The sequence below is a fragment of the Crocuta crocuta genome, unplaced genomic scaffold (genome assembly GCF_008692635.1).
Source record: "Crocuta crocuta isolate KB4526 unplaced genomic scaffold, BGI_CrCroc_1.0 scaffold303, whole genome shotgun sequence".
Classification (NCBI taxonomy): Eukaryota; Metazoa; Chordata; class Mammalia; order Carnivora; family Hyaenidae; genus Crocuta; species Crocuta crocuta.
In genome coordinates, this window is record NW_027528276.1 from 3,735,854 (window position 1) to 3,757,050 (window position 21,197).

General features: G+C 41.9%; 1 protein-coding gene across 1 annotated transcript; it reads left to right on the forward strand.

The window, feature by feature from the left end:
• Positions 1 to 6: 6 nt before the first annotated feature.
• Positions 7 to 11,028, forward strand: AKIRIN1 (akirin 1). The gene is made up of 5 exons (XM_077753165.1): positions 7 to 290; positions 4,940 to 5,080; positions 7,432 to 7,566; positions 8,778 to 8,849; positions 9,489 to 11,028. Exons 1-5 carry the CDS (start codon positions 71 to 73, stop codon positions 9,497 to 9,499), a joined length of 579 nt encoding a protein of 192 aa, XP_077609291.1. The 5' UTR covers positions 7 to 70; the 3' UTR covers positions 9,500 to 11,028.
• Positions 11,029 to 21,197: the final 10,169 nt, after the last annotated feature.

Sequence of the window (21,197 nt, forward strand, 5' to 3'; positions counted from 1 at the left end):
CCGAGGAGGAGCCGGAGGTTGGGCAGCAGTTGCCTCCGCGTCGGCTCCTGGTCCCTGGCCCCTCGGCGGCATGGCGTGCGGGGCAACGTTGAAGCGGCCCATGGAATTCGAGGCGGCGCTGCTGAGCCCTGGCTCCCCGAAGCGGAGGCGCTGCGCCCCTCTGCCCGGCCCCACTCCGGGCCTCAGGCCCCCGGACGCCGAGCCGCCGCCGCTGCTCCAGACGCAGACCCCACCGCCGACCCTGCAGCAGCCCGCCCCGCCCGGCAGCGAGCGGCGCCTTCCAACACCGGGTAACCTACGCTGCGGGCTTGGCAGGAAGCCAGGCTCAGGCATTTTGGGGGGGGGGGTTGGGCGGCTTTGGGCGCTGGGCTCATTCACCCACAGACCCCTTCTTTGCCCTCAGAAACGGGAACTGGGGTGCGCTGGGCCTTGTCGCTTCCGGGGATGGGAGACATCTGGGAGGGGTGATGGGGCCACAGTGTCCGTTTTCGGTTTTCCTGGAGCTGGAGCGGCCGGAGGGGTGGGCAGAGGAAGATGGGAATATCCCTGGCCGCTTGGGGCCCTTCCCGTGCGCGAAGCCCCTCCTGCCTTCGCTGCCCGGGCCTGCACAGAGCCGCCCAGCAGATCCAGTGGGCCATGGAAAATGGGATTCTACTCACGAAGCCGGCCCTGAGGGTGGGGGTTGGGGGCGGTTCCTGGGAAGGGGCCTGAGTGCGTGCTGTTCACTGTACTGTAGCTTGGAGGGAGACCTGATTTCCAGAAGTCTTTAGGGACCGGAGGCTGTCGCAGAAGTCATGGAATCCGATTGGAACCTATTTCTAAGGGACTGGCCATGTTTTTGTTTCTTTTTTAATTGTATGGCTATTGTCTTGAACCATATATGGCTTGAAATCGGTAGGTCGTTAGCTAGAATTTGAGAATCCTTAAACATACAGAGGTTCCGAAAGCAGGAATTCAACTCTCCGTAACAGAGACTCTCTTTCAATAAGGATTCCTTCCACATTGGCCTAGGAAAGGAGAGAGCGCGTACTAGTGACCCGTAAAGTTAGGACAACCCCCCACCCCCCACCATTGTGCAGGAATAGAGGGGAAAGTGCATCACAATTAATATGTAGTAGTTTTAAAGGGCTCCCGGAGATGGGGGAGGATCCTCAAAACTGGACTTGGGCAAAGTGATTCTTTGTGTTTTTCTGTTCCTCAAGCATGAGCTAAAGCATAGGACTGCCTTGATGTCATTCTTTCCTTACCCCTTTTTAGTTACCGATGCGTTTGGGCTTTATTTCCTTTTTCCTCTGTATCTCCATAATGCAGATTTCAGGCCCTCATTCTCTCTCACCTAGATGCCTGCAGTTGCCAGCCAAACTCTCCCAGACACTGAATCTTTTGTTCACCTTTTCTTTATCCTGTCATTCAAAGGGTTTATCAACTATAACTGTATGCCTTACCTAGTCTTTCACACATTTTCCCCCCCAAACTATGCTTTTGCTCTTTTTTAGCTCTCCCATCCATTACCTGACTCTCCTTGCCCCACAGGGAACTGTGTTCCACTTTAAATTCCCTGACCACTTACTGTTGCAATGTACTTATGTACTGAATGAGATAATGTTTGCAAAAGTTTTTTTGTAAAGAGTTCTTCAAAAGCAGGGGGCAAAAATGCCCACTTGAAGTGATATTTTTTGTTCTGCTACAGACACCAGGGATAGTCATATCTTTTTGGATCTCGCTTCTGTAAAATAGAATTAATACTTGCCCTATCCGTCTTGATGGGTTTTATGCAAATATCTTATTTCTTCTAATACTACCCTTTAGACTTATTCTGCTGTAATTCACATTACAGCAAACGTTTAGTAAATGATTATTGAATGCCTTTGGAAGCTTCAGTATTGCAGAGTGCAGTAATGGGAGTCAATTTTTATCTTAAATTTTAGTTTTTGCATAGATCATGCAAACTACTTTCTTGGCAATTTTCTATTAAAATATTTTATGTAACATATTCATTTATAAAGATTGATCAGTTAAATTCCTTAGTGCTCATTGGAGTATGGTTCTGTCATGAAAGAAACAAAGTATGAATGGATTATATGATGCTTTGGCTTAAGTGAAAGTCCTTCTGGATTAAAAAGGAAGACCGGGGGAAGAAATTTTAAGTTTTTATTTGTTTTGAGAGAGAGACAGCAAGCAAGGGAGGAGCAGAGAGAGAGGGAGAGAGAATCCCAAGCAGGCTGCACACAGTGTGGGGTTTGAACTCCAGAACTGTGAGATCATGACCTGAGATAAAACCAAGAGTTGACGCTTAACCGACTGAGCCACCCAGGCACCCGTGCTTCACTTAAAAGATAAGTGTCCTTGTGCTTATTCGTGGAAGGGGCACATAAAATTAAGCCTTTATCGCTTAAATGATATTGCTTAAATGAACTAGGTGGATACCAGGCATAGGGAGGGTGTTACTAACCCAAGGAAGATGTTTGTAAACATGGAGTGAGCCTAGGTTCAGAACAATTAATTGATCATGACTTGAGGGTTGGAGAGTAACATCCAGATTGACGTAGCATTTTAGCTGGGTCTTTTTTTTAATGTTTATTCATTTTAGAGAGAGAGAGGAGGAGTGGGGGAAGGGACGGAGAGAGAGACACAGAATCCGAAGCAGGCCCCGGGCTCTGGGCAAGCTGTCAGCACAGAGCCCGACACAGTGCTTGAACCCACTAACCGGGAGATCATGACCTGAGTCAGAGTCAGACGCTCAACTGACTGAGCCACACAGATGCCCCTCAGCTGGGTCTTGAATGATGTTGGGGAAAGAAAGATACCCTCATTTCAAACAAAGGGAAACTGCTTCAGCAAAGGCCAGAAAACTCACAGATTAAGGAAAGGACAAGGTAATGCAACTGGAATATAGTGGGAGATGGAACTGGAAACATAATTTGGAGCCAAGTCTTGGAAGGCGTGATAATCCATGTTTAATAAGAGTTTGGATTTTGGTCTGTAGCAGCTAGGAACCCTTGTAGAATTTTGAGGATGGGTTTAGTCTGATATAATCTGGAAGCATAACCTCAAATAATAGGAGGCAAGAATTAAAAGTTAATTATCCACTGTTTTTTTAATGTTTTTTTTTTTTATTTCGAGAGAGAGGGGGAGAGAGAATCCCAAAAAGGCTCTGTGCTGTCAACATAGTTGGATGCAGGGTGCGATCTCACAAATTGTGAGATCATGACCTGAGCCAAAATCAGCAGTCGATGTTTGACTAAGCCACTCACTCAGGTGCCCCTAAAGTTACTGCTGCTGCTCCATCTGCTGTTAAAAAGAAATTTGCACTTTTTTAAATTAAAAGAGTGGCCTTTTTGGAATAAAATCACATCTACTTCCTTATTTTTCTCCTGTGCATCATGTTTAGATTCTTCGACTTGCTAGTCCTTTAACCAGCCTTAAAGTTGTATCTTTCCATTTCTTCACTTCGCCATACAGGAGGCAGTTAGTGGCTTATCAAAGACCTGTTCTCATGAACATTGTCCTCATACATGTCCTTTCTTGTTTCAGGTCTTCACAGTTCTTACATCCTTGTCTTGAATCTTGCAAGTATATGCTGGAGAATAGTATGTTTTAAAGATGAAGTGAAATCTTAGTAAATTCAAGGAACTTAAAATATGAACTTCTTAGCATTTTTAAAGGAAAGTTTTATAATCTCACATTGTGTGTTTAGGCTGAGGGTTAGTAAATTTAGCCATGTGTAGATCTACTTGGAATTTGTGTCAGTTCCTGGGCTGCACTGTCACTTGTTAGAGCATTATCAAAACCTTTGATTTTGATTTCCAAAAGTTTATTGGGTAAGCATTTAACATTTATATTGAAGAACTAGGCTAAAGATCCTGACCTTTTGCAAGGTCATAGTCACATAGCTAGGAAGAAGCAAATGGCATTATTAACACTTAACCCCATCAAAAAAAATAAAATTATAGCAGAGTATACATTAGAATAATGTGAGTGGGGTGGTGATGTGATTTTGTTTTTTAAAAAAAAAATTTTTTTTTTAATGTTTAATTATTTCTGAGAGAGAGAGAGAGACAGAATCTGAAACAGGCTCCAGGCTCTGAGCTGTCAGCACAGAGCCCAATGCAGGGCTGGAACCCACGAACTGTGAGATCATGACCTGAGCCGAAGTTGGACGCGTTACTGACTGAGCCGCCCAGGCGCCCCTTCTGGGTTTTGTTTTTGATAAAGAAGCTTTATTATCTATAAAGTGGATACATATTCTACCACAAAAATGAAAAACTTGAAAATGACCTTCTAGACTCTGGGTTGTCTCTAGGAATGTACTTGAAAGTGAATTTGTGTGTCCTGGATTCCCTTCAAAAGTGTTAGCAAATTTAGTTCAGGACTGCTTTCACTCAGAATAGTACTCTGACTGAATCCTATCAAATATTGCCTCTCCTAGAATCAGAAAGTTCTTTTCTAAGCCCTGATCATCAATTCCAAGAAATACATCTCAGGTATTCCCATGGTCTGTGTCCAGGATTTCTGGTGTCCTCTCACCCAAAGATCTTGAGTCCCAAGTGGAACAAGAGCTTCATTTTTAGAAGGCCTATTTAAGAGAATCACCCCAATATGCTCGTTTGTAAAATTGTGCAACTTAATGGAGATCAAAAATAGCTCCTTGTTAGGTGAAGGATGGGTTAATTGTAAAGCAAACAAGCAGATCTGGTCTTCACTGTCACAGAAAGACAAGCAAAGGGAACTGTCTAGGAGCTTATGCTAAAATAGCTGCTCTTCCATGTATTGTTGAAATAGCAGTAAGAGGGCACACTGTGGGAGTTCTGGGAGGAATGCTTTTATTCAGTATTGACATTTTCCTTGCTAATATTAATAACATGGTAGAATAGACAAGAAGTTTGAAGAAATGGCACAATAAAGTGAATGCTCAAAAAGTGTGTTTCTTTTTTATTAGAACAAATTTTTCAGAACATAAAACAAGAATATAGTCGTTATCAGAGGTGGAGACAATTAGAAGTTGTTCTTAATCAGAGTGAAGCTTGTACTTCGGAAAATCAGCCTCATTCTACAGCACTCACAGCACCTAGTTCTCCAGGTAAGTAAGTGTTAATGTGGACAGACCATTTAAGAGTTTGTAAATGGGGAAAAAAATTGTAAATGGTACTTAAAATGATGGTTTCCTAATCCAGAATTGATTTCATCTAAAGTAATAAAATTGGTAAAAATGTATGCATTATGTTACTACTTATAAATAATTTTGAAGCCATAGAGTCATGAAATTAGAAAAACACCTTAGGTTGATTTGCTTTGGCTTCCATACACCCTGATGCAGAAGTACCCTCTGTAACTGCAGTGTCTAATACCATAGTCACTACATCAGATACATGTGGCTGTTTAAATTTAAGTTAATTAAAATTTAATAAAATTTTAACGTGTAGTTTCTTGGATGCAGTAGTCATATTTCAAGTGCCGAGTAGCCACATGTAGTTCTTGTTATTAGCACAACTATGGGACATTTCCATCATTGCACAAAGTTGTGTGACAGCACTGCCCTATAACATTGACAGGTGGTCAGAGAAGATGTGCTCAAAAATAGAATCTCAGAGTTGGAGAATCTTCATGGTCACATAGTTCAGCCACCAGTCTTGCCTGCCATATCCCTGCAACTAGTCAACAAGCCAACGTTCAAACATTTCCATTGGTGGTAAACTCTGTCCTTTTAACAGTAAAGGAGTTTATTTACTTACAAAGTATTCTACTTTTAATAGTTCTGAGAGTTAAAAATTACCCTGATTAAAAATTATCTCCTTGACCAGGAGCTAGGGAGAGAGAGGAATAGGTGACAAAAGCTTAATAGGTAAGGGGTATTTCTTTGGTGTGATGGAAGTATTTTGAAACTAGATAAATTTTGTCCAAAATTGTGACTATACTAAATGACACTAAATTGTTCATTTTAAAATGGTTCATTTTATGTGAATTTCACCTCAAATAATTTTTTGTCGTCTTATAACCCAAAGGTCACCATTCTAGAACAACACCCTTTTTAATTTCTCTTGTACGTTCATGAGTGGCAGGACTTTTTTTTAGTGTTTAATTATTTTTGAGAGAGACAGAGTAGGTGCAAGCCAGGGAGGGGGAGAGAGAGAGGGAGACACAGAATCTGAAGTAGGCTCAGGCTCTGAGCTGTGAGCACAGAACCTGACATGGGACTCAGACCCACAAACTGAAATCATGACCTGAGCTGAAGTCAGATGTTCAACGGACTGAGCCACCCAAGTGTCCCATGAGTGGTAGACCTTTCAGTGATAATAGTTATTAGCAAGTCTGTCCTTAATTTTCTTATGAGATTTTAGTAATAGAATTTTGAAGTAATAGAATATGTTATGGGTGCAGAAAAACAATACCGTGATGCCTGGGTAAAACTTTTGGTCAGGTTTCATTTGTAGAAAAGAAATTTTGGTTTAATTTAAAAACAACTTGTTTCAGAGTGTTAAATGGTTTATAGATTAGGTGGGCTGAAGAAACCATTTCTAGGCTGAACTCATAACTGGGCTACCACAGGAATTGCTGCTTTTCCCAGGATCAGGAAGCCAGTTTCTGTTTTCTAGCATTCCAGTGGATGTTTTGGTTTCTAACTCCATTTTATGAACATTTCACTCTTCCTAGATTCAAAAGGGATCAAGGCTGAGATATGTAGTGCTCAACTGTCTCCTTCATTCATACTTCAGTGGCTTTGCTAACAGTTTTTCATAGTGCTCAAGTCAGTTGGTCTCCTGAGCATCAGACTCCTAACCATTTTTTATCAGAATCACCTATGGAACTTAAAAGGTGGCCAGGCCCTAGCCCATAATTAAATCAGAATGTGAATCTTTTTGTAAATTCTATAGGTAACAATGATGCACTGCCTCACTTAAACATAGGTGTAGATAATCTCCAAGGGTTTGGGTAGGTAGCTCTGTGAATCTGCTTTCTCTAATCCAGACTAGAGGTTTTATATCAACTTTTTGTTCTTGTCCTTTACCAAGTGAGCTTTGAATATGGGCTTACATTACGTCATCAGAACTGTTTTTCTGTATACAGATTAGCTAGTACACCTGGATACACATTATTCCTCCTTCTCAATTTACCTTTGGCCTTGTAAAACTAATGGCAGAAGTTCAGAGAATTTTATGAAAATATTCCATGTAGAGTTGTGAAAAAGGACATTTTTCTAAACAGTTTTTGTATCTTAGGACTGTTTGCATGAACTCCTTAATTCTGAACCTTAGAACTAGAATGTACTACTGAGACTAGATTTGTCTTGGGGCACCCAGCTGGACCAGTTGGTAGGGCATGCAAGTTTTATTCTCAGGGTTGAGTTTGAGCCCCACATTGGGTGTAGAGATTACTTAAGATCTTGTCAAAACAAAACAAAACAAAACAAAACTAGATTTGTCTTTTGGCCAGGTACCTCCTGGATGAAGAAGGACCAGCCCACCTTCACCCTTCGACAAGTTGGAATAATATGTGAGCGTCTCTTAAAAGACTATGAAGATAAAATTCGGGAGGAGTATGAGCAAATCCTCAATACCAAACTAGCAGGTAGGCATAGGCAGTGGCTATGCCATTGTTAATAGGGTTTGGTAAATAATAAGGTTCAGTCAAATGGTAACTTAGAAAAAGAGCAGTATTTCATACAAGAAAGTTTAACGAGTTTAACGAGTTGTCAATATTAAGTTACTCTCTGGTGATTCTAAACATTTCATTTATACGTTAAATGGAAGGACATTTTATTTATATTTCTGAAACAAGATAAATTAAGCTTTTCTTTTGAAAATTTTCCGTATGAATAAAGGCATTAAGTACGTTAATTGGGTTAACCTAACAGTTGGTTGGGAGGAGTGGAGTATAGTCAACATATTCAGACTTCCTGATGGGAATCAACCTTGTGGATGTGGGAAGTCAGACATCCTGTGATTTGGAGGTACGTTAGAGTTAAGTTTGTAAAGCAAAGCTCAGGTTAGAACAAAGGCAGTTGATAGTGATGTCAACAAGTAGAGCCTTTTGTGAAAGGAAGAGATCTGAATCAGAATACAAAGTAGTACCCATGTAGTGAAAGCGGACAGTGCTGTGATCAGAGAGGTTTTAGGCAACAACTTCTTCCTGTAACAGTATTATTTCCTAATCTGGTGACCCACACCACATGGTTCCTCAGAATGTTAGAAATTCTGCTTTATATTGAGAACTGTTACTTTAACCACAAAATTAAATGGGTTTCTTTATAGTTGAACTACTTTGATCCTTTAATACACTTAATACTGTGTGTATTATTAGAAGCAGCTCCAATATATCATTTCCCTTCTACCCTCACCCCAAAATCGTTCAGTTGGCTCTAAGTCACTTCTTTGTTCATTGAGTTCCCCTTTATTTTCTTTTAATTAAATTAATTTTTAAAAGTTTATTTCATTTTATATTTTTGAGAGCACACATGCACAAGCAGTGGAGGAGCAGAGAGAATCCCAAGCAGTCCCCGTGAGATCAGCGTGGAGCCTGACGTGGGGCTCTGTCTCACGAACTGTGAGATCATGACCTGAGCCATGATTATTATGATATATATATTATGTATCCAAATGTAGGAGGCAGGGATTTGGCTCTGGGATCTAAGAGGAAGTAACAGACCTCAGTGGCTGTTAACAAAGGCAAGTCTGAGAGTAGATAATTTAAACTGGGAAGCTAGCTTGATCCTGACACTTGATTCTTGAAAAATTGGGGGAGAATTTCTTGAGATAGTACGTACGGTCTTTCCCTTACAGAACAATATGAATCTTTTGTGAAATTCACACATGATCAGATTATGCGACGATATGGGACAAGGCCAACAAGCTGTGAGTATTGCCAAGTTTTTCTTTGAACTTTCCAACTTCCAGGAGCAAGATATTGATACTGAATACCTTGTCTCTGAGAGCAAAACCCCTGTGAAGTAAAATAATAGCTAACATTTAAGAAAAATCTTAAAAATCTTCATGGAGTTTATTTAATCTACAGTAACCCTACTAGGGAGGAACTATTATTGGCCCCATTTTACCGGTAAGGATAGTGCTTCAAGAGGTTAAATAATTTGTCCAAGCCCTTAAGCTAGTAGTGCAGCCACGATTGAAACCTAGGGAGTCTGACTGCAATGCCAATTTGTGTGTTACCTGACTTTTCCTGCATAAAGGTAGTTTCAATTGTTAACTTATGGAAGTTAATTCCTTAAGCTAGCTTATCAAGTGTGTGGTCAGAATTTCTTAATTCTGGACATCTTAGAACTACCAGTTACTCAAAGCATAAAGTAATAAATAGCTGTATATCTAAGCTGAAGCTGAGTCAGGTTTCTTAAATTCTGGAAAACTTAGGACCTTTTAAGGGTTGACTTGCATCCTCCATGCCATTTTTCACATTTCTCATTGGTTAATATTTTTAAAAAGCATGACACTATATTTTTAGTTTTCTTAAACTCTTTTGTTTTTATTCTTAATTTATAGATGTGTCCTGAAGCTTTCTTGCATATCTGGGTACCAGGTTTGACCTCAAGAGATGGCTGCTGTACACTTTTTGCAACTGGTTTGATATCACATTTCAGCTCCAACTTTGCATCCTGAGAACACTTAAATGTTTCTGCAGGTCCATTTTATACAACTTGAAAGACCTTAAAACTTTCTGGTTGCCACAAGCATATCTTTCTTTTCTGCTCATCCAATAAACAGCTGTGCCCTACTGTGATAGATTTTCCAAACAAAAATACCTGGAGCAGCAGTTTAGCAAAATATGCCCTCAGTGGCACTCATCAAATGGAGATTCCCCAAGCACAGTTCTGTAAGAAGTGTGTGTGAGAGTGCGTGTGTGTGTGCGGGCGCGCGCGTGTGTGTGTGTATTTTAAGTTATTTTTTGTATTGTGCAAATTTTTTTGATCTTGGGGATTCTGGCTGTGAATTTGATGCACGACAATTATGGTTAAAAACATTTGCTTGGTCTACAGAAGATCATTAATGTTTTGTGACCATATAAGTTGTAATGGTGGATTGTTTTATGTGTAGGTATTATTGTTAAATACAGGGACTGTTTCCAGGCACGGAATATGAATCGTAAGTTAGGATGGACATTAGATGTGATTATGATGACATAGCAAAGGTCTGTGGTCCTAGGTCTACAAGTGCGTGGTGAGGAATTAGGACAAACTGGAGATGGGCTGTTTGACATGTGGACTCTGCCCAGCCATATTGAAAAATACTTTGACTCCAAGCCTTAAAATACCCAAGTGGAGTCTGTGCTCACCTCATTCACACAAAGAGCTCCCTGGACACTGAACCTCTAAAAAGAAAAAGTCTCCCCTGGAGCAGGAGCATCAGGGTTTGCTTGGGAGCCCGACACAGGTGAGCGTGGGGCTGGGCCAGCCCCTGGTGGCAGTGCTACTTGGGAGGAGCCACTTTGCCTTTCAATCGGTTATTACAAACAATTCAGATCCTTTGGTCAGGTTCCCCAAAATTCTTTTTAGGAGGTGACCATGTTCAACTGCTTGAGCTTTGTTTTGGCAACCCCCCCTGCCCAAAGTTGCTTACAGACTGTTCTTCACCTTGTTACCGAGGCCGAGGAACAGAAAGTAGCCTCTGTTTTGAGGAGGTGGAAGTTAAGTATACATTTATTTTTTACTGTGACTTGTTCAGGACCACATTTTACAAAATGCCTTGTTTCCTTTATTATTGTTTCTGGAAAGGAAAGTTCTATTAAAACTGTTTTAGTTTGACTATAGAATAGTTTTATTAATTAGGGCCTATTTTGAAAAATTCTGAGTTATAATTCAGATGTATGCCAGTACCTTCCAAAGTAAGGTAATATTCAGAGACAGTTGTTCTGATCAGATGGCTTAGAGAAATTCTGGAATATTCATATTCGAAGATTCCTTATTAATGAATGTCTTTGACTTAAATCTAACCAAAAACTGCAACATTATTCTTTGTACATTTTCATTATATAGTGTTAACAAGCTTAGTTGCAAACAAATAAAATACTTAAGCTATTTGTTTACCTTGCCTTCTTAATACTGTGATAATGTTTATTAACTCAGATAATTTATGGGAGGCTGCTATAACCATTTCCCCAGTAAAACATTAAAGATTTATAGACTTTTTAGAAAGCCCATCAGTGATCTTTCAATAATTAAATAATTATTTTACATCATATTTGAAGGGTAGTTTGTTTCATCTCTTCTTTTTCCAGGGTAGTCATTTGTTCCTGGAAGAGGAGCAGAGCAGTGGCTGTCATGGGAGTGGCCTTACAGTGGGATTGTCACACCAAAACGAGGGTAGGGCAGCCGTGGGGGCCACGAAAAGTCCTGAAGGGATGGATCAGGAATAGGGAATGCTGCCGCACTGAAGTCTTGTTACGGAATCAGTGTAATCAGTGACATGCCCACTCATTATTGCAAGTGTCAGCCCCATTCCCACTAAATACTTCTGGCTGGGAGGCAGTGTAGGTTTCTATAAGGAAACTGATAGACACTCTCACTGCACCCAGTGTTGTTAGGCTGTTATGGTATGGTTGCCCTTTGGGGCCATAGGGTGAGACCACCATGGCTGGGTTTTAGAATCTCCTCACAAGGAGCTAGACATGTCTGTTTAGTGTTTTATCCAGAGAAGAGACAGTTCCTAGGACAGAAAATGGGGACCTATAATGTAGGCCTTAGACTAGCAAAAGGAGTTTTTCCCTAGAGCTTGATTACTAGAGCTTAAACTTAGGGACATTGCCAGGTAGGGAAGTGTCTTTGTCCCATGGAGGTAGGTCAGTGACCAGGGAAGAAGTTGACCAACCTACAGAGATCTGTAACGATGGGCCAAGACCTGCGGTCTCAGAACAGCCGTATCTACTGAGCTAGTTAAAATTTTTTGTTTTAATTCCATTTGTTACCTTCTTTAGTAAAATCTTAAGCCGAAGGGGAATGAAAGGAGTAAGTGTTCATGCTCAGGCTAGAGGAGTACAAGGGAGATCCAGGTTCCTGAGATAGAGATCATTGTTAAGAGCTCCCCAAGGAGAAGAACATCAGGGAGTACAAGAATTTGGGCCAGCCTCACACATGGTGACTCTTCTCTGCCCGCCAGCTAGGATTGGTTGGCTTGTGTAGTAGTTAAAGAATGGCCTTTGGATGTGTGTAGGCCTAGAGTTCTAGTTTGTTATGTGAGCCTTGCCAAGCTACTGAACTTTGTGAGCCATAATTTTCTTGTCTGCAAAATGTATGTATGTACATCATTGTATGTACATCATTTGGGTTTTGTTTTCAAATGCGAGATTAAATTAAATAGCCCATGTGAAGAAAGTAGCCACAGCCTGGGACACAAAATAAGCATTTGAAACTGTTAATAGCAGGTTTCTTTACAGTGGTCTTCATCAGATCTGAAGGCCAAAACCTTCCTTTCTGCAGCAGCAATTCTCAACTTTCCAGTACGAATAAATAGTCCTTTGTTAACCTCAAAATCTCACATTCTCTAATTAGAATTTGTACTTTCAAGTGTTTGACTAAGAAAACAATAAAAGATGAATGACAAATGAATTCAGTAATGCCTTTCAGTGAATCTGTATTTTGTTATTCCCTATAGCAGGGGTCAGCAAACTAAGGCCTGTTTTGTAAACAAAGTTTTAACTGAAATAAAGCCACACCTATTTGTTTGCATCTGTGGCTGCTTTCACAGGTTGCAGCTCCAGAAACAAGTCTTCACGGTCTCTTGTTTTTACTGATTGTTGCTTATAGTGTCTTGTCTCTACATGTGCCAGGTTATCTGTGAGCTGGATACTATATTTAAACAATTAATTGTAGGAATAAACAGGATAAGGATGAGGCATCCAACTCTAGAAGGATTTCTGGTTGTCTTTGCCTGGGAATATTACCAAACCTTAATTCATACTGAAGGCTAGAGGTTCCCTACGTCATCCAGATGGCACACAACCAGCTCTCAAGTCAGTGCGGAGACTGGATTACTTTTGTTTCACCCTTATCTGAAAAGTGTAATACTTTGAAATCCCAGTCTGTGCTGGGGTTCCCACCTTTAGCTGGTCTTAGGTTTTGATTTTTGTCCCCTTCAGTCCACGAAGCTTCTGAAAGTACAGTGCAGGCATCCAGGGGCTTCTTCCAGATTGGCAGATGACTTAACAGAAAGCACAGCTTTGAGTTCTAAGCTCTCTGGGTTTTCAGATTTTTGGCTCAGTAATTATTACCTAGTTAGCTTTTCTATGCTTTTAAGAAAATTTTTATATTTCAGCTGCTTTTTAGTTGGTCTTAGCAATAGGCTGATCCACACTTCCTGATGCTCAGTCTGGAAGTGCAAGTTCCTATGTCTTTGTCTCACCAGAATTTTGATTGGTGAAGATGCTTAACCCAACACGCCTTCATGTCAGTGGAAGGTAAGTAGGGAAAGACATGTTTATACTGGCTTTGAGTGTTTCCAATCCTTCGACAAGCATTACTGGTATCTTCTAAGTTCTTTGTGGAGGGCAGATATTTGTATTTTTTCTTTAAATTTTTTTTAATATTTATTTTTTGAGAGACGGAGACAGCATGAGAGGGGAGGGGCAGAGAGAGAAGGAGACACAGAATCAGAAGCAGGCTTCAGGCTCTGCGCTGTCAGCACAGAGCCCTGTGTGGGGCTCAAACCCACGAACCACAAGATCATGACCTGAGCTGAAGTCGGACACTTAACTGACTGAGCCACCCAGGTGCCCCAGATATTTGGGTTTTTAAATCCTGACAGGTTTTGTAAGTAGCCCTAGTGGGTCTTATGTCCTCAATACCTGGTATGGAATTAACGTGCATAAATAACAGGCATTCAGATCTTGACCTCTGAGAATCAATCTAGCAAGGAATGTAAGAAGGCAAGATAAAAGTTGCTCACTGTTCTGAGTGGTACAGATAATGGACTAAGGAAAAGAATTGATGGTTCTAAGCAATAGTGATCAGAGAAGTTTTCATTTGGGGAGGCAGAGCTAGAGTAAGGTAAAGGATAAATAAGGCTCAGGCAAAGGTAGGAATTGGGGGCTTGAAATGAGTAAAGGCTGGTTGGGAAATCATGGTGTGGAGAGAGGACATTCTTGTTTAATCAAAGTAGAAAACTCTTGTAGATCCTGGGAAAAGAGCTTGAAGCTAGGTAGTAGGGGCTAGATAATGAAGGGTTTTGACTACTAGGCATTTAGCTGTTAATCTGTGGGAATCTGGAGAGTTTTGGGGAAACTAATTCAGGAGTAAATACAAGACAGAAGGGCAAATACCAAACTAGAGAACAGCTTGACCAGTTAAAGAGCCTTTCTTTGGTCCAGAAATAACAAAGGCCTATTCATTGATTGGGAATGATAATTAAACATGGCTCTGCCTTTGCCTGGTTAAGACCATGGTTGTGGGGCACCTGGGTGACTCAGTGGGTTAAGCATTTGATTTTGGCTCAGGTCGTGATCTCTTGGTTCGTGAGCTTGAGCCCCATGTTGAGGTCTGCACTGACTGCGCAGAGCCTACTTGGGATTCTCTTTCTCCCTCTTTCTCTGCCCCTCTGCCCCTCTTGTGCTTGCATGCATTCTCNGTCCTTGTGAAGGATCTGTCTAGTCTTTTTCCTTCTTCACAGAGACAGACTTTGAAAGATCCTTTTTCTTTTGGTTTGGTTTGTCTTTCCCCCTGAGTTAGCTAATCCATCCCAGTTCCATAACTGCTGCTGTGAGTTGCGTTTGTTTGTTTGCATAGATTCTCTTAAATCTCTCTTAAAAGCACTTTGCATGGATTATTGAGAAATTTTCCTGAAACCACCCTCTGCACCAACTCAGTCTGTCATTTTTAATGGTACTCCTGTCCATTGCCTGGAATTAAAGCCCTTCTTACTTGACAATTGCCTGCTCAAGTGGCAGTTGTCTTTCTGCCACCTTCTTTCAGGCAGAGTTACCTGTTCATTTGATAAAGTTTAACTGAGCACCTACTATTTGGCAAGTCCTGTTCTGGGCACCAGGAAGGCATCACTGAGCTGGACAGACAAGGTTCCTTCTCTTGTGCTTACATTCTTATGAGATAAAACAGGCAAACTAGTAAAACAAGTTAATCCAAGATTTAAAAGTGTTTAGGGGCACCCAGTGTTTAGGGGGCTCAGTTGGTTAAGTGGCTGACTCTTGATTTTGGCTCAGGACATGATCATGGTTCAAACCCATGGTTCATGGGTTTGAGCCCTGCATCGGGCTCTGTGCTCATTCTCTGTCTTCCTGTCTCTGCCCTCCCCCACCCCTCTCCCTTAAAAATAAATGTTAAAAAGTAATAATAAAATAATAAAGTGTTCAAAATAAAATGGTAATGAGAGTAACTAGGTGCCTAAATTGGATATAAGGAAGTTCTAAGGAGGTGTACTCTTACATAGTACTTCCTTTCAGCACTTCATTTTATGCCTTTATTATAAAGCTGTATAATGAATTTATGTGTCTACATGACTCTGACCCTACTGAGCAGCTATCAGCACCTTGAGCTACTCTCTCTATTGTTCTGGGCTTTTTTTTTTTTTTAAGTTATCTTCACACCCAGCGTGGGACTTGGACTCACAACCCTGAGATCAAGAGCCAGCCAGGTGCTCTATTATTGGCTCTTAAATGATGAGTAACTGAATTATGTGGCTGTTCCTTCCCTTTTCTAGTCCATGCACTACCTGAAACTCTTGACTCTCTGATTAAGGAATTTTAAGCCTTTGGTAGGTTGTGTCTCTGCAGCCAGGGTTACAAGAGATGTAGTCCTTACCCTAGGAAAGCTCACAGTCGTTGGGAAGAACTGTGATAAAACTTGCTTTGATAAGTGTTTTTGTGCATCTGGACAGAGAGATCAGGGTGTTTCCTGGGGAAACTACTCAGCTGCCCTGGCAGGGTACCTCCAGGGAGTTTAACCATCTGATCTGTACTCAGGAAGGCTGACTCACTAATAAATCTATATTGGTCTATAGATTTAGACCACTCTATATTGGTCTATAGATACAGAATAGACTCCGGTATGTTCATTTGTTTTTATTTTAAGTATGCTCCATGTCCAATGTGGGGAAGTCACAACTCCTATTCTAACAAATGAGCCAGCCAGGCACCCCTCCAGTGTGTTAACTTACGATAAATATGTCAGTTGCAGTAGCCTACCTCCATTGACCTTAACAGTGTGGTTTCTTCATGCGATCATAACACTTGGGAAATCTAAAGTCAGGGGGCAGCTTTACATGTCAGAATGCGGGGTGTTAATTCTAGTGATGGATGTTTACCAATATTGTCGCCCCTATCACCATGAACCTGGCACAGCCTTCCCACTCAAGCTCCTGGCCCTGTTGTATCTTCAATTTGGCATCTTCTCCACTTTAAGTCCACACATTCTTTTGTAGTTTAAATGATCCCTCAGGTTTCTAGTATATTCCAGGCCATGCTTCTCTTTTTTTTTTTTTTTTTTTTTGTAGTAATCTCTACACCCAAGGTTGGGCTTGAACTCAACAATGCCCAGATCGAGTCACATGCTCTACCCACTAAGCTGCAAGCCTCTGCTTATTGGCATTTTTGTATCAATCACATAGCTGGCGGTTTGGGCGTGAGGGTGGGGAAAATTTTTCCCAATCATCTTTCCCAGTTGTTTGCTCGACTATGGCAGTGGTATCAGATATAGGCCTGAAGTTCCCAGTGTGTCGAAGGGTAGAAAGCTTTTCTCGGATTATGACTAAGGTGTATAAACATGGAATCCTTGAGGTCAAGGACATAAGTCCTGTGAGTAGAGACTGAGGCGGGTCTCTAGAAGGCCTGCGACCGTCCAGTCTGCGCTCACACAGTGGTTGAGGCTAATTTTTAAAGGTGCGGGACTGGGAGCTTAGATTAGGTCATCAGACCATTCTCTTGGGTGCTGAAGCTGGGAGCAAGGTTGTGCTTGGTTAGAACAGTCGCGATCGCCGCGACAAACGCCTAGTCCATTCCACTCGGTCTCCGCGCCTCGACTTCTGGAATACCAAATGAAAGAACTCGACTGCTCAGGCTTGCTTCTGCACATAAAGTTCTTTGAGGTCGGCCTAGAATCATACTTCCTCGAAGCAGAGAATCCGCAGAGCAAGTTAAGGGAAGGTAAACGGAAGAACTAAGAGAAAGTTACCAGGCACCCCTCTGTAGTGAGCTACGTCACTTGCAACGTAAAGCCAAAGAATCCTAGAGGGCGTGCTTACTCACCATAGCAACGGCGCAGGCTCAGTTCCGGCGTGGGATTTCTGGGAGTTGTAGTTTTCCAATATATGCCATACAAGACCTGTCACAGGCACCCTTGCGCATCTTGCTGATACAGAGGTGTATGCGTGGTCCAGTGGAGGGGGCCGACGTATGAAGAGTCCACAGTATCTGCAATAGAAGTCTACAAGGCTGGTGGGACTTCAAGAAGGGTCTAGTAAATACCTGAGGAATTCGGGAAGCTTTCACTGGAAAACGCTGGAGGGGCGCCTGGGTGGCCTTCAGCTCAAGACATGATCTCATGGTTCCTGAGTTCGAGCCCCACATGGGGCTGTGTGCCGACCGCTCAGAGCCTGGAGCCTGCTTCAGATTCTGTGTCTCTCTCTCTCTCTGCCCCTCTCGTGCTCAGGAAAACACACACACACACACACACACACAAATTTTTAAATTGAAAAACAAAAACAAATAAAAAAGAAAACTTTCGATAAATGATCTGGGCAGATTAGGCATTCACCTGAGAGCAGTGGGAAGGTGGCAGCGAGCAGGTGGGATGTTCCAGGCAGAAAAACTGCTCCTACAAAGTTTGGAAGAAAGAGCAATTCTAGATGGCTGAGGATATGAGGAGGTTGAATGAGCAATTCTATCTGAGAATTTAGAAATGGGAGAAATCATCGATGGATCTTGAATGCCAAACTCAGTAATCTGAACATTTTCTTGAATACATTCACACCTCACACACAACCCAAGCAGTATGAATATCCTGGTACTTTGTGTTTATCCCTTGTTTTGTCCATCTTTATCCCTTGCATTCTGTGTCTTAGTCCCAAGAGCTCAATAAGGGCCATGGTATATGAGCTCAGGAAGTATTTTTTGAATGATCAGTTTTGAGTTTTAGAAAAGCAACTGGTGGTAATAAGGAGAGTGGGTAAGAAGGGAGAAAAAAGCTGGATGTAAAAAACCATCAGAGTTCCAAGTGAATTGCTTGCCCCCACTTTCAAATTTCCCTCTATCCAAGGGTTGAATTCTGGCACATCAAGCCATTTCCAATTTGGGTCTTGTTTGGCCAGCACCTAAAAAAATTAGTTGCCCTGCATTTTAAAAGTGGTAGGTTTCAGGGCACCTGGGTGGCTCAGTTGATTAAGCGTCTGACTCGATTTCTGCTTAGGTTGTGATCTCATCGTTTGTGGGATTGAGCCCTGCCACAGGCTTTGTACTGACAGTGGGAAGCCTGCTTGGGATTCTCTCTTCCTCTATCTCTGCCCCTCCCCTGCTAGTACATGAGCACTTTCTCTCTCAGAATAAACATTTTAAAACAAACAAATAAAAGTGGTAGATTTCTGGGGTGCCTGGGTGGCTCAGTTAAATGTCCAACTCTTGATTTCGGCTCAGGTCATGATCTTATGGTTCATGAGTTTGGGCCTGACATCAGGTTTCATGCTGACAGGGCAGAGCCTGCTTTGGATTCTCTCTCCCCTTCTCTGTCTCCCCACCCCTACTCTCTGTCTCCACCCCCCTCCACACACACACACACACACACACACTCTCTCTCTCTCTCTCTCTCTCTCTCTCTCTCAAAATAAATAAACTTAAAAAGAAAGTGGTAGGTTTCACATTTAAACAATAACAAATAAAAGATTTCTGGCTTCTTTTGAAAAAATTGACCAAAGCTTTGACAATTTGGGGCCCTGAATTTTTTCAACAGCTATAGGATGGAGCGGAATAGCTTCTGCTGCTGCCTTCAGACAGGTTAGACCCTCTCCAGTTTGTCACATTCCACGCCACTCCTTCCATCAGTCCAACTGAAGCCAAATACCAGTTGCCATTTACTGTGGTGCTTCTGCTTTATTTCCTTACAGTGCACTCTTGTTTGGCCTTGAAGGCATTTGAGTGACCCATCTTTGTACTAATCTATCCTGCCTGGTATCTGAGGAATGATACAATGAAATTAACATTTTAGAAACATTATTCAGTGCAAAACAGACTGAAGTGAGGAGCTGCAAAAGCAGAAAGGAGGAAATAAACTGGCAACCTGTTGAAGGAGTATTTGAAAGAACAGCCAGTATTAATTAAAGATTGGATGAAAGCTGAGGAAAAGGCAAAACACAACTTCAGAGTTTCCTGGCTGAATGACTAGGAAGATGCCACCAATATAAACAAGAAATTGGAAGAAGTGGAAAGTGGAGTGGCGATCAGTATCTTGCAATCTCCACTATTTTCTGGGCAAAAGCCATGAATTATTAATTCCATAATCTTCCAGTATTCGTTGGATATGCATTAGGTGCTCAGGAGACTACTTGAATTGAAACTCTGATCTCAGTTGGGGAGGGGGGGTATATATATCTGATGGTCTAGGGGGAGCAGAGGGAGAATTGGAATGCTTGAAGGAAATGAATTAAATTGTGAGACCTAGGGGCGCCTGGGTGGCTCAGTCGGTTAAGCATCTGACTTCAGGGCATGATCTCATGGTTCGTGGGTTCGAGCCCCACATCAGGCTCTGTACTGACAGCTAGCTCAGAGCCTGGAGCCTGTTTCGGATTCTGTGTCTCCCTCTCTCTCTGACCCTCCCCTGCTCATGATCTCTCTCTCTCAGAAATAAATAAAACATTTAAAAAATGATTTAAATAAAAAAAATTGTGAGACCTTAGGAATTTTCTCCAGAGTGGGTATTCCTGGGACTTGGAGGCAGTTCACCCATTCTGGGGAAAAACTTATGTCAAAGTCCCAAAGCAGAGCAAGAATTTGGTATGTAGAAATGGAGACACAGTGGAAATGGGGTTATTCCAGGGTAGAGGGGGTTAAAATCAGAGACCGGGTGGCAGGACTTTTCCAAGAATATGATGGAACAGCAAGCTCTTGGGTAGGGGATTGGGCAGAGGATTTTGGACATTGAGACTGGGAAAGTTGGAAGGCTTCACTTCATTAAACGTTTTTGAAAGCACATCACTTAAAAGGAGAATAAATATTCAGCTCAAACCTCAAATGTTTTTAAACTTATATGTACAACTGCAGTAATGTTATGTCCTTGATAAAGATTTATATCAAAAAATAGAAATTAAACGGCCACCTGACTGGCTCTGTTGATGGAGAATTGGAACTCTTCTTTCAGGGTCGTGAGTCCCACTTTGGGCGCGGAGTTTATGTAATAAGAAATATATTAAAAAATGGAAATTAAAGGGGTGCCTGGGTGGCTTAGTCGGTTAAGCGACCGACTTTCGCTTAGGTCATGATCTCACAGTTCGTGGGTTCGAGCCCTGCGTCGGGCTCTGTGCTGACTGCCAGCTCAGAGCCTGGAGCCTGTTTCAGAGTCTGTGACTCCCTCTCTCTCTGACCCTCCCCTGCTCACGCTGTCTCTCTCTCTCTCTCTCCTAGAAATAAATAAAACATTAAAAAAATGGAAATTAAAAATGATTAGATCAGGGGCGCCTGGGTGGCTTAGTCGGTTAAGCGTCCGACTTTCGCTTAGGTCATGATCTCGCGGTTCGTGGGTTCGAGCCCCGCGTCGGGCTCTGTGCTGACTGCCAGCTCAGAGCCTGGAGCCTGTTTCAGTCTGTGACTCCCTCTCTCTCTGACCCTCCCCTGCTCACGCTGTCTCTCTCTGTCTCCTAGAAATAAATAAAACATTAAAAAAAAATATTTTTTTAAAAATGATTAGATCAAAAGTATTTGCGTACTTTCTTCCCTCCTACCCAATGTACTGTACCACACACACCACTTCCGAGACCCTGCTGTAATCAGAGAGTCACTGTATGCTCTGACACACAGGAGGGACATGGTCTCTTCTATTTTCTCGAATGTGCAAACTTTAGAAACTGTGATATTAAGGAACTGTGATTTTAGGTAAAAATTAAAACCAAGAAAACAAAATTACAAAGAACTGTGATTACCTTGGAGAGCTTTCCACGTGCCTGGATCCGCCTCAGTGTTTTATACTTAATTCATTTAATCCCCAAAGCAACCCTAGGCTGTAGGTACTCTTTTTCTGAGATGATATTTTTATTTTTATTAAAGCCTGA